Source organism: Branchiostoma floridae, chromosome 7 (assembly GCF_000003815.2).
Source record: "Branchiostoma floridae strain S238N-H82 chromosome 7, Bfl_VNyyK, whole genome shotgun sequence".
In the NCBI taxonomy this organism is placed as follows: domain Eukaryota; kingdom Metazoa; phylum Chordata; class Leptocardii; order Amphioxiformes; family Branchiostomatidae; genus Branchiostoma; species Branchiostoma floridae.
The window spans coordinates 24,020,945-24,034,359 of NC_049985.1; the positions used below are offsets into that span (position 1 = coordinate 24,020,945).

The following is a 13,415-nucleotide window of genomic DNA, read 5'->3' on the forward strand; positions in this document are numbered from 1 at the left end:
GGGGGGGGGGGGGGGCGAGAACGCTGTCACACCGGTACAAAACCGGTTTTTCTTATTGGACCGGTCCAGAAAAACCGGACCTGAAAAAATTAGGTGAACCGGTTGTTGGACCGATTAGAAAATTAACATATCATTTTATCAGGCATTCACACGTTTTGGCGCTTGCAGTTGGAAGAAAATGACAAGAGTGAAGTAGAGTAGAGTTTATAGTAATTTCTACCAAAGTTTACAGTCAATTGTACAGGTGCAGTTATCGTTGTAGTATTTTAAAACGCCAGTGTAAGTCTAATACTCCCCCAAACAGATTTCTTTGTAGTGAAATGGACCATTGGTATGAGTCATACTGAATCAGGTCCAGGTTCAGGTCTGGACGTGGACCTGATCCTCTGGACCTGAACCGGACCTGGACCTGAATATTCTGTACCGGTACCCAGCCCTAATACACACACAAACACACACATGTACACACACACACACGCACACATTCAAACAAAAATGTTAGGCCTAGAACTGGTTGAAGGACTTACGATCCACAGCCCGTCAAACTGTAGCTTGTCTGTGTAGAACGCTTGAATCTCGTCCACCCACCACTGTTTGGTACTGTTCAACAGGAAGTCGGGAAAGGCGGTGTGTGCTGCATAGTTCTATACGATTGAACATTATATATTTAGAACAGGATCAAACAAAAATGCCACATCAATGTACATAGTTTCATCAGGTTGGTAAGACAATGGAATACAAGACTTTCATACACAATTACTATTACTATCTTATTTCCCCCGACGTATCGGTGACCGTCTGTCACCTTTCTCATGACAATTCAATTGTGACTGGTTTACATTGTACTGCAACTATAGGTGTCGCTGTTTGCAAATGCAGTCCCAAAGCTACAATGTCGACCGCCCTTAGGAAGCTGAGACGGTAACCGAAACATCGGTGAAACTAAAGCAGTGGTTGCGTAAAACATTCTCTTTATTAAAAAATGCCACATCATAAATGCAATGCGCTTGTATTTGCCCTGACAACGGAGACATAAAAATATTAATGCCTCGTTAAATGTAGGAGGCAAAATAAGTTATCAGTAGAATAAACGCTTTATTGCTTTATCTTTGCATAATTGGTGCAACCATATTTTTTCATTTATAAACAACAGACCATGCCCGTAACTTTTATTTAGTACTCTACTCTTAGAAAGGTACTCTAAGAAAGGCAAGTATATCTACCGCAATCATAGTGTCCCAATCTGCGTTTGGATCCATGGTGATATTGGGAAGATACGGCCACACCTGGAACAAGACGAATAGTATATGTCGATGAAGGTTAGACATCCAGGTAATAATATACACCCAAAAAAGCATGCGCAGTTACTCAAGCATAGTACTCAAGAATATTATGTATCTTGGAGTTACTTGTATGGCATATTTCCTGTTCACCTTTACAACCTAACAAATAAAAGACTCCGAACACTCCATTTGTCGAAACAAAACTGACACCCTTGCAGAGTAAAAGATTAACTGATATCCGGCACACATATACATGCCCTGTATGTGTGCCATGCCCGGGCATATCTGGGATAGCGTTTTCCCCCGAAGTAGCAGCTTTGCGCACGTGTAGCGCACGGACCCCAGAAGTTAGGGACTTCGGCCTTGTTCGGGTGTCTCTTTTCTGGGGTTAGCGGCCAACCCTGGCACTAATAGCATTTTATAGGGCTGAAACTCTGGCAGTTTAAGGGTTAATGACTGGAAACAAAACAAAGTTTCCAGTTTCCAGCTCTGCGCAGGAGAATGAAAACATTTCGCATGTCTACCACGTGTTTTAGCCCAAATCTCTGGACATTAATATCAATGCCTTACTAAAGTGTGACGTCAGCAGTGGGTCAAAAGTGGTCGGAAGTCTGTACCGACACCCATTTCTTTGTTCTTTGTTAGGGTTTGACAGTATTGTTGGATCTGGTGACGATCTACGCTTAAATTTGAATTTTTTGTGCATGCTGAATCATTTTCTCAGCCGAGATAGAGAAAATTGTCACTTTTACCTTGCCGAACATGATCTGGTCATGGTTGTCGCCGTCTTTGATCCAGACGTCTTGGTCGGTCCCTCTCGTGTACGGGAGGTAGTCGGTCTCGTTTGCACTGATGAAGGGGTCCTGACGTAACGCAAAAAGAAATTTAGTCACCACCAGACATCTCAATCGAACTTGAAATCTTTAAACAAGTTTCAGAAATCAGCAACTATGGTCGGGCACAAGGCATAATCTCCAAGCAGAGGTTAGGCTCCGGCTGATTTTTTGGCGTTTTTTCAGTCGTTTTTATCTGGCTTTTTATTTTGTATTGTATCTTGCTATGTCCGACCTAAGATGGGCCTGTGTTAGGCCAAACACAGCAAGATACAATACAAAATGAAAAGCCCGATAAAATCGTAACTTAGCCATGCCTTAGCTTGGTCAACAATTCATCCAACCAGGATTGGTTAAAGATTATATATGTATGGAATACAACACGATGTATTCTGTATCACCCAAGGTACCAGCCCGACCGCGGGTCGTATCGCCCGACGGCCGAAGATCGAGTTGTGCTTATTATCTCTAGGTGAGGCCGAAAACTTATTGATCACCCCTCGTTGGCCTTACCAGGATGGTTATGTAGTAGGTGCCGTTCTGCCGGATGGACTGCACCCAGTCGTTCATGCCCTGGAAGTTCTGCTGGTCGATGGTGAAGTCGATCTGCCGGTCCATGTAGTCAATGTCTCCGTACTGAATATCCTGGGGGACAACCATTTGACACAGACGTCAGTCAGTAAAACTAGGACGGCCACTCTTCGCGCTCTCTCTGCGACCTGATTTGACAGATCGCTCAACGAATTCTATAGAAAAGAAACGAATCTTTTTAAACCTTGTCTGTTTTGTTGTCTTCTCAGTCACACTTTTACGTTTTGTATGATATACACAGTATGAAAGCAAAGGTAACCCATATCTTATTTAGGTCACAGTGAGAGCGCATCGCGATCGCCGTCTACTGGAAAGGGGGCCTAAACCTACCGGCATAGAAGAACAATTATATCACCCACTAACTTTTATTCATAAGGTTGAATATACATATATATACATATATATATGCCGCTTTGCAAAAAGTGTTTAAGATATCTCTAGTGCTCTCAACCCCGGGTATGCACAGTTAAGATATACGAATACGAAATTGCATTATACTAAGAGGCATTACATTGCAAATCTCTTTAGGTTAGATTATACGAATTTTCAAGACTGTGGTTAATTTGTGGTGGTGGCGTAATTACCTCCTTAAAATATTGAGGTATAGTTTATTTTGGGTCTTTACAATTTTTTTGATGGATGATATTTGGTATATATAGATAGGGGTTGGAAATACGGAGGTCAATGTGTATTTGGGTTTTCTTGTGTCTGACCTTGGTACTGCAGCAGAACTTTCGGTATTGTGTCTTTTGTCCAGAACATGCTATGCTTAATGTGTTATAGTCTATCATCTTTTGATTTGCTTTTTGAACAAGGTCACTTTAGTCACTCGATACCATCTATTTGTACATTTATAATCTGCAATAGACGTATTTCGATCAATGTGGGCTAACGTTATAAGCTGTACCGTATACCATGGTTGTTTTGCCGTCGCATAATATATAGGTCACAAGAATGGCGGTATGTAATCATTTTACCTGAGGGATGTCGTACTGCCGATTTTCGTCATATATCTGCTTCATCCTGTCCAGAGTGTTGTAACCATAGCGACACAGCTGGAAGCCCAGGGCCCAATATGGCGGCATGAACGGGCGGCCAATGAGCTGTGGAAGGAGAAGATGGAAAGGTCTTTCTTCGTCTTTCTGTTTCTCTGTTAGTCTTTTTGTCTGTCTGTCTGTCTGTCTGCTCGTTAGCAAATCTGCCTATACGTCTATCGCATTCCTATCTGTCTGAAAGCTGTATGTCTGCCTGTCTCTGTTTGTCGGTCTGTCTGACTGTCTAAATATTATTATCCTTCTGTCTGTTCGCTTGTCGTACTATCTAACTGCCTATCTGCCTGTTTGCCTGTTTGCCTGTCTGTCTGTCTGCCTGCCTGCCTGCCTGCTGCCTGCCTGCCTGTCTGTCTGCCTGTCTGTGTCTGTCTGTCTGCCTGTTTGTGTCTGTCTGTCTGTCTGTCTGCTTCTCTGTCTACTTGCGCCTGTCTAAATGTTATCATTCTTAGACTATCTGTTTGCTTGTCGTACTGTCTAACCGCCCGTCTGTCCGTCTGTCTGCCTGTCTGCCTGTCTGTCTTTTTCTGTCTGTCTGCCTGTTTGTGTCTGTCTGACTTTCTGTCTGTCTACTTGCCTGTCTGATTGTCGGTCTGTCTACTTGCGCCTTAATATTCTCTTTCTGCCTGTTTACTCGTCTTACTGTCCAATTGCCCGCCTGCCTGTTTGCTTGCCTGTCTGTTTTCCTGTCTGTCTGTTTGCCTGTCTGTCTGACTATCTGCCTGTCTGTCTGTCTGTCTGTCTGCCTGTCTGCATATCTGTCTGACTGCTTTCATGTCAGTTTAAACATTGCCCCGATGCACAACAGAGTGACTTCGTTGAACACTTGCAAGTCTTACGTTTTACTAGGTGATCATATCTTATGCTGCATGCTGCAAATCTTTTTACTTCTTAGTTCTGTCTGTTTTCTCAACGCGTTAAGAAAATAACAGCCGAGTGACGTTACCTGAGTGTATTGTTGAGTGACCTTCTCCGGACTGGGTCCCAGGAACATGTAGAAGTCCAGCACACCACCGACCGTTCGGTACGTCAGGGCGGGCTCTGGCTGCAGGGTCACGTCTGGTAAGAAAAAAAGTGTATATTTTTCTAGATCTGGAAGTTGACCATCCACTACATGACCTGGTCTCTCCTTCCAGAACCATGACCACAGGAATCTCACTAAGAAACAAAAACACTTTCACCATCCCCCCAGCCAGAACTAGAATACCTCAGAACTCGTTCCTGCATACAGCCATCAATCTGTACAAAAGAATTTAGACACTTAGATTGTAATGGTGGGTACTTAATTAAGTTAGCTACAGTTAAGGATGTTGTATACCATTTTATATATATATTGTGTATATGTACATCTGCTGACCTAGTAGGTTATGTGTCTGTTGTAAATCCCAACGCCTTGCAGGCTAAGACTTTGTGTATGTCTGTTATGTTGTATCAATAGTGGAAAGGAGAAGAAGAAGGGTACAGTCAAAACTACCCAATGTGTCTATGTATAAACTTTTCAATGGAACCACCAAGAAACTAGTGGCCATATTGGCCAGCTGGTACTTATGTAGGTAGCTACTTGTATATGTTTGACCAAGGACTTGGTTTGACTGTATCTCTTTGGCTACGTTTAATCTGCCAAAGCGCCGAACATTTGAAATGTTTATAACTTGGTTATCCAGATTTATAATCGCAATGCAATGTCAACCTCAAAGACGTCAATGAACCAAACAGGTTTGTCATAACGCAATGACATACCGTTTGTCATGAAACAAGCCCAATCTCAGAGCAGATATTGAGAGGCCAAAACGTAACGTTTAGCTGGCAAAGTTATCCAAGTGTCAGAGCCCATTGTCATGTAAATAAGAATTGGCAACTAGGAATTCGTAACGATACCTGCTTGGACTGAAAACCAACCCACCCATTGCGTTACTGTTGAGTAGAAGGACGCTGTGTGCGTTCCCGTCATCCTCGACGCACATGTGGTAGGGATGTACGCCGTAGAGGTTGGGTGCAGTACCGTCACCACCCGGCTGGGGGCAATAACAGGTGGAATGTCAGTATCTTACAAAGACCTGGTCAGACTCGTCGTACGACTGCAAATCTGAAAGAATTGTATAGTCGTATGTTTGCTGTATTCTGTCTTCCTACTAGACCGTTGAGGCTTTTTAGATCATTGTCTGGCCCCTTTGACGTGGTTTATTTCTAAAATCAGCTCCCATTTAGTTTTCTCTAAAACCGCACAAATATTCACAATATAAGATCAAATAATGCATATTATAATATTATATAGTTGTGCACCGACATATAGAGCAATTTGAAGTAGCGTAGACTGATCCCGTATTCCACTTAGAGTTGCAAAATAAAAACATAATAATGCAAGTATTTGACGGACATGCAGCCATTTTCATTGGTCCATTTCCTAAATGCCATGCTACCATTGGTTGAAATGCTAATAATCATGGGCAGTCTTTTGTTTGCCGCATTGGCCTCCGTTTCGATCTATCATGGCCGCCACGTGAGGAAGGTGTATAGAATATGAAATTTTCGTTCGGTAAAGATGTGGACGGTTCGAGAAGGGTTTGTGCTAATACCTCCATAGAGTCAGCTCCATACTCCATGGAGCCAGCTCCATGGAGGTATTAGTACAACCCCTATTGAACGGTTCTAGCGCTTACCGGGCCGGGTGGCTGATCCCGTGAGAACATGCCCCACGTCCTGTAATCCATCTTGTGCCGGTAGGTGGCGTGCTCGCTCTCGCCGAACCCGTACACGTACCGGGACGGGAGCAGGGTGGAGATCTGGAGGAACTGGTCCGAGAACGTGAAACCACCGACAGAGGAATCCCACCTGGAGCAAGTTGTAAAAGATGTTTTATAGTTATTTTGTTTAATTTTACTTTTACCTTTTTTGTCTTATGTCCTGTTTTCTGTCCTCAGAAAAAAAGGTCACAATCTTCCCCCACCAACTTCGATCTGCTTGGAGTGTAAAAAAAAAATCACACTAAAACTTTGTTACCTTCTTCAGAACGTTTTTAATTGCATTTGTATGTTTGTATCTATGCTTGTAAGCATGTATTAATGTATGTATGCATGCTTGAATTTTTTGCTTGTATGTGTGTGTGTGTTTGTGTGTGTGTGTGTGTGTGTGTGTGCATTATGTATGTACATTTTCATGCTTGAATGTTTGTTTGCCGGTGGGTGTGCGCGCGTGTGTGAGTGTGTGTGTGTGTGTGTGTGTTTGTGTGTGTGTGTGTGTGTGCGTGTGTGTGTGTGTGTGTGTGTGCGGTTATGTGGATTTAGAAGCTTAACTTGAGAAGTTGTTAATGAATTGTTAGGATATTTGGTATGTGCTTAGGTATCTTGTCTTATCGAAAGAATTATTAGATTTTATAGGACACATAAGTTGCTGTCATTAAATTTATCTCAAGACTCACAGTACGGTCCCCGTTGCTCTCCTGGTAACTCTGATGCCGAAAGGTTTCCCGTCCTCAGACACGGTGTCCACGGTGTAGGCGGGGTTTGTGGCCGGCGTGTCGGGCTTGTGCACCGGGACAGGCACCTCGTACCGCGGTGTACCCGCGTCGTAGAACTGCAAACAAATCAAAATCAATCAAAAGTTAATCTGTCCTATGTGTCATTGATGTAACGAACACGGTGATGTGCATTTTTGACACCAAGGAAAGAAACATTCTCTTCGATATTGTATACAAGATATGTTCCATAATTTCCGCTACATATAGATAGTAAGGATTGTATGGCATATTCATATTCCTTATGTAACCAGATAAATTACGTATGAAATATTTTTATTACATCTACCCTTATGTTTGAAGCTGTCTTAAGAAGCGAAAAGAAGTTGAACCTGTACATACTAGCATTTGTCTCAGTAGATAATAGAAAGATACAATTAGTCTTGTAGCAAATTGTGCCTAATGGCTAAGAATTGTACTTAGCTTATTTGAGCATAAGTGTACAACAAGTGCCTTTGATTCATTCATTCATTGATATTGATAGCCAATCAGATGCATTGGGATCCTCTAGAGTTACATGCAGCATGAAGCATGCCGTGCCGTCGTTCGGCCCCCGGGAGCGGTGCCTTTCTAATTGTAAGGTCAATAACAATGACATATGACACCTGCATCATCGATTATCAATTACTAGAAATTTAAATCGTAAAATTAGTTGCAAAATGAGCAAATATATGCCAAACATTGGTTTAAAAAAACATGGTTAAATTATACGAATGCAGTAAAATGCTAATACCACTTCCAAAGACAAAAAAAGATGTACAGGTGCAAAAAATGAAGAATCTATCATTCAGTAGACCGTGCTCTGTGTCATATGTTCAACCTATATGTATCTCCAAACACATACATTTTATGGAAAGGTGAAAGGGCATAATTAAAAAAAGCAGACAAATCCACACAAAAAACGAAAAAAAAACATTTCATCCATTTTCCATGGATGTACTAAACTCTGCCCAAATCATCTGCTTGGAGATGATTTTACCATAAAGGTGAATTTTACGGACAATACACGAAAGAGAAGACGCATGTCTACAACTACTACGTGTTGAACACGCGTACGGGTCAGTTATCATTCTTACCTTAAACCGGAGCATGTCATTCGACAGCAACTCAACATCAAGCGTCACCTCTTGTACATCCGGGGAATTTCCGTACCTCGGGGGTAGGCCGTTGTTCCTGCTCAGCTTTACCCTGAAATTATGAATCATATTTTCGTTGTTATGTTTTCTTTTCATTTCATCTAGTCACAATTTCTTTCATCTAGTTACCCTTTATTATGTTATCACACAAACCTTGCTTCATTATCTTATTTTATTTCGCTGTACTTCGGGAAAAGGATAATCGAGTGTAATCACAAAGGAGATATTTATGCATTAAATAGGATTTTTTTGCGTTCATTTTATGTTTGCCTTTAACTCTTCACCGCGAACATGTCTCTTTGTATGGTAAAACTCTGCGTTGAAGTTTCAACCGCGAACTTAAATACACAGTGAACACTCCATTTTCTTCCTACCGCGAAATTGAATTTTCTTAAACGTTTTCTCTTTGACGGTAAACAAAACTAAACGAAAGTAAGTTTTGTTTACCGTGTGTTTAAAGTAAACCAAACCTGAAGCCGTTGGATGTGTCCTCCCTACTCCCGGTAACCATGGTATAGCCGTAGTTGTCGCCATAGATGCACTTTGGCTCCCTTGGGTTGTGTGTTTCTACCCACAAGCACCCCCTAGCGATGCAGTCGGCCGATGACAGCGGGCTGTTGAACGCCTTGGGAAAGAAACAGCGGATTTCCATCAAACTTTTCGTTCTACGATTACTAAGAAAAATAGCTATTTGAAGGGGTAACCTAATTCCACCCAAATTTTACCACGTTCACTGGCAGAAAGAAAACAATTATCCTTCTTACATCACAAAACCCATTGCATTACTTGAAAGGTGAAATCTTTTGCCTTACATTGTAATCCAAACAACGAAGTCGAACCCAATAACCCAGGATCTAGAGTTGGCCTCTAGTCTAGACACATTTTATATTGTTCTACACTGTTTATTTCGTGTTACCTGTGAGAACTTGCAATAAACTTTCATACGATGAGTGGGTTTGGGATTATCGTAGAAATGAATTTTTTAAGGTTGTCTATGTCTTTTTGTACCTCATTTACAAATGACATGTACTTCATACCTCAGGATAGCAGTCAAACCGCTTGGTGACGTCATCGCGCGGCTGCGCCGTCCCCAAGGGAGTGAGGATGATTGACAGAAGAGCCAATAGAGGCAAATCCATCGTGTTGCTGTGTCAGTATGTTCTGAAAAGGAAGGTGAACATGTTACGGTGACCTTTACAACTGGTGTATTATAAAGAAGAAGAGTATCTGATGGCGAACAACATACAACACAGAGTGGCTGTAACTAAACTCGGATTAGTTGTCACAAGTTGTATATCGAAACTGGAAGGCACAACCGCACCCCTCTGCAGCATAGAATCTGCCAATTTTGTGATCTACAACAGGTAGAAGATGAACAGCATTTTATCTTACATTGTAAATTGTATCATAAGGAACGAATTGCGCTTTATGAACATATCAGAAAAGAGTTCCCATATTTTAAACATTTTAATGCAACGGATAAATTTCTATTTTTGATGCGCCTAGATAAACCTTGTATATCACACATTATCTGTTCCTATATCTACACTTGTACAAAGAAGCGAGAAGATGTCGACCATCCTGTTAGCCTAGTACCTTCAATTAGTTAAATTGTATCTTGTTGTCTCTGCATATGTCTGTTATGTCTGTTATCAGTGACCTGTACCTAGCCAATCGAGGCATGAATGTACAATAAAGGTTTTCATTCAATTAATTGTGTTTGTCATCCAATCCCTTCGACTCAGATAACAGATGTACACTATCTACATTCAGAAATAAAGCTTAAATCGCATTTTTTTTATAATTCATGCAAATGAGGTCCTCGCTTGTATGAGAAACTTTCTATGATGTTCACCTGTGCATAAATTCAAAACTCGACAAGTAAGAAATTCCTGTCATCAAGATTTCTTCACTGCTGGTTACGAGGCCTGGTCATAAATATTGGACATTCATATGAACCAACATTCCTGCGGACACATTCCTGTACAATTCCTAGAATTATTGCAGACTGAACACAATACTCGCCCTGAGGCGTCGCCAAAAACAGCATTTGTGTACTAAGTTAGCAATCGTACAACGATCGCATATGCCTTATGTGACCGCGCCCTAATGCCTGATTTGCGTACTACAGGGCTGACGTCAGAGTTGCGTTGCGCGGTAGAGGGCAAAAAATGGGAAGACGATTTGGGTGTGACTTAAAATCCTTGAAAATCCTTCTTTTCCTTGAAAATTTTTGCCCAATCTGGAGACTTTTTGAGTTAGAAGAGACAGGTAGGGTCTAAGCTTTCCTGTTTGGGTCAAAATTTGTTCAGTTCAGCAGTTCAGCTGGTGTAAGGACAGGTTTTAGTTGTAGGGTGCTACTGGTTGTATCAGGAGGGAAAATGGGTCAAAGGTGAGGTTTCTTTCATAGAGCGAGCTTCTCTCGGAGAATGAGCCAAACAACCCTCTGTTTTCTTTGAATGCTTATAAACTAGACCCAAGTGACTTTCTGGTGGAGAAGAATTTTAAAGATTGAACAAGTGACCGTAGGTAACATAGTCTGTGACGTCGGTCTGGTATATGTTGGTTGTTTTGTCTTCTTTGGTGTGTGACGTTGTGCTTATATCCTATATGATTCTTTTCATGGTGTTAGATATATCGTTGTATCTAAAGTTGCCTAATATTTCTGTGTCATGTGAATCTTACTAAACAGGTATGGATTGTGAGATAACATGTGGCCAAAGTCAAAAAGATATGGTGACGATAAGTTACCGGATGGTCTACTCTAATACACAGGCACATTCACACACAGACACACCTACAAGACCGACAGGCAGACTGACAAACGCACCAAGTATTAACATGTTTCTGTTATGGACGTAATAAGTATGAAGCACGGAATAGGACCTTGATGTTTCTTAGTCGAAGTCCGGGAATATAATATGGCTAAACTTCATTTGGGACGAGAATTCTTACACGCTTCATTGCAAACGGCGACAGGAGGTATTTGATTGACAGGGTCATTAGTGGAACATTAAGCCCCGGTCACAAAGCGCGTACGATTCCTTGCGATTCCTTCCGATGCGCAGGATAATCGCAGTGCGACGTAAGTCGGAAGAAAATCGGAAGCAATGGTTTAAGTATATGAAGCCGTGGTCACAAAGCGCGTAGTGGATCGTACGATGAGGTCATAAGAGCGTGCCTGTGTCAATCGCAGTGAATCATAGTAAATCGGGGAGCGTCGTATGGCGAAAAATAGAGCTGAAATGGATTTTGAACATGTTCAAAATTTCGCTATCGTCGTAAGGTTTTATTTGCCCCCATAGCAGAGTTCATTACGGCAATTTTTGTCTACTGATGAGGTTATAGATTTATGATTTTTTAGTATGTTGTGATGGTTTCAGTTTTACCTGATATTGTCGATATTGACGAAAAGGGGAAATATATCAGTCGCAACTGCCACAGTCGCAACCAGAGAACAGCGCGTCACGCACAGGTGATGCAGACAATAGTTTGATCGCTTCATGCACGTGAGTTTATAATTAGATCAAATCTCAGCTCTCGTCGGTCTTGGCACTCTTGGGTCAGTTTACCATAATCGTAATAACCATGGGGACAACTCGAACATAAAGGCAGGCTCTATGAGTCGGAAATATATATGATATAATGCTTATCATTTGATTTTTGTATGATGGCATCTTTTTGTTGATAGCATATCATGATACGATCTTCGACAGAGCCTGACACGTAGAGCCGGCAAGCAGGCCGAGATAACCATACCAGTACTCACGCTTGATTTGAACTTTTGCTTGTAATACTGTTGTCATGGTCTTTTTCAATTTATTTTTACAGTTAAAGATATTATAGGAAGGTATTTAACAGCTACGTCCACATGTTTGTTGGTTAAAGAAGCACAAAAGCGGTCAGACGGCTATACAGAAGAGACACAAGTGAAAAATCGTGCGACGCTGGAAAAATTTTGAACACCATCCGATGCGTTGCGATGGCTTGCGATGCTTATGATTTTGTTGCGATGTACTGCGCTCATCGTACGATATGCGGAATAGTCCATCGCAAGGAATCGTACGCGCTTTGTGACCGGGGCTTTAGATGTCGGTTCCCATGTCCCACATACGACAACACACAGCTGTTGATGATGAACTGTGCGATAAGTTTTTAACTAGTGTGAAGCCATAAGGTATCATGACACAGTGTTAATGGGTGAATCCCGGGGTCCATGATGCTGGTACATAAAGTAGTACGGATAAACTTGTTGAATAAGAGGTAGAAAGCAAACGCGCGTAAAATTCTTGCACATATCGCGCATCTGCTTAACTATACCCAATTACCTCAACGGGCACCATATGCAGACATGGGCCAATCCACTGTGAAACGTACAATTTGCAGGGGTGATTTCTGAAATTATTACATACATAATAAAAACAGCTGCCGAAAAAATAAAACACCTTGCATCATCGTCCAACTATGTGTAGAGAACCTGCCAAACCACAAACGTATGCGACAACGGGAACATGCAGATATAGATGCGAACGTGCGTTACATTGACGACCAGAGAACATCACGCGTCTGCTTGCAATATCTCAATTACAGCATGACCCATATACAGGGGATCTGGACTAATACACCGAAAGATGAACATTTTGTAGGGGTGTTATTTTTATTGCGTCCCTAATAAAACCAACTGCCGCAAAAACAACCAAAAAAAACAACGTGCATCATCGTCAACCTCAGTGCAGATGACCTGCCAAACAACGTACGTATGCGACAACGGGAACATGCAGATACCGATGCGAACGCGAATAACTTTGATGATCAGGTAACACCACGCATCTGCTTGACAAATTCCAATGACACCATGACCCACATACAGAGGATCTGGACCAAAACACCGCAAGACGAACAAATTGTAGGGGTGTTATTTTTATAAAATCCATAATAAAACCACCTGCCGCAAAAAAAAGTTCACGTGCATCATCGTCAACCTCAGTACAAAGGACCTGCCAAACCAC

At 41.8% G+C, this 13,415-nt stretch overlaps 2 protein-coding genes across 2 annotated transcripts in view; both read right to left on the reverse strand.

The window, feature by feature from the left end:
• The window catches only part of LOC118419831 (maltase-glucoamylase, intestinal-like), a 27,250-nt gene extending 20,668 nt beyond the window's left edge, over positions 1 to 6,582 (reverse strand). The window contains exons 1-8 of the mRNA XM_035826446.1: positions 6,417 to 6,582; positions 5,660 to 5,771; positions 4,703 to 4,815; positions 3,685 to 3,810; positions 2,630 to 2,761; positions 2,036 to 2,146; positions 1,224 to 1,286; positions 528 to 644 (exon numbers count right to left, since the gene is read on the reverse strand). Of these exons, the coding sequence (XP_035682339.1) occupies positions 528 to 644; positions 1,224 to 1,286; positions 2,036 to 2,146; positions 2,630 to 2,761; positions 3,685 to 3,810; positions 4,703 to 4,815; positions 5,660 to 5,771; positions 6,417 to 6,467 (825 nt within the window). The 5' untranslated portion in view covers positions 6,468 to 6,582. The remainder of the gene's footprint in view (positions 1 to 527; positions 645 to 1,223; positions 1,287 to 2,035; positions 2,147 to 2,629; positions 2,762 to 3,684; positions 3,811 to 4,702; positions 4,816 to 5,659; positions 5,772 to 6,416) is intronic.
• A 588-nt stretch (positions 6,583 to 7,170) lies between these two features.
• The window catches only part of LOC118420195 (sucrase-isomaltase, intestinal-like), a 12,051-nt gene continuing 5,806 nt past the window's right edge, over positions 7,171 to 13,415 (reverse strand). The window contains exons 2-5 of the mRNA XM_035826908.1: positions 9,444 to 9,567; positions 8,877 to 9,031; positions 8,347 to 8,458; positions 7,171 to 7,329 (exon numbers count right to left, since the gene is read on the reverse strand). Of these exons, the coding sequence (XP_035682801.1) occupies positions 7,171 to 7,329; positions 8,347 to 8,458; positions 8,877 to 9,031; positions 9,444 to 9,545 (528 nt within the window). The 5' untranslated portion in view covers positions 9,546 to 9,567. The remainder of the gene's footprint in view (positions 7,330 to 8,346; positions 8,459 to 8,876; positions 9,032 to 9,443; positions 9,568 to 13,415) is intronic.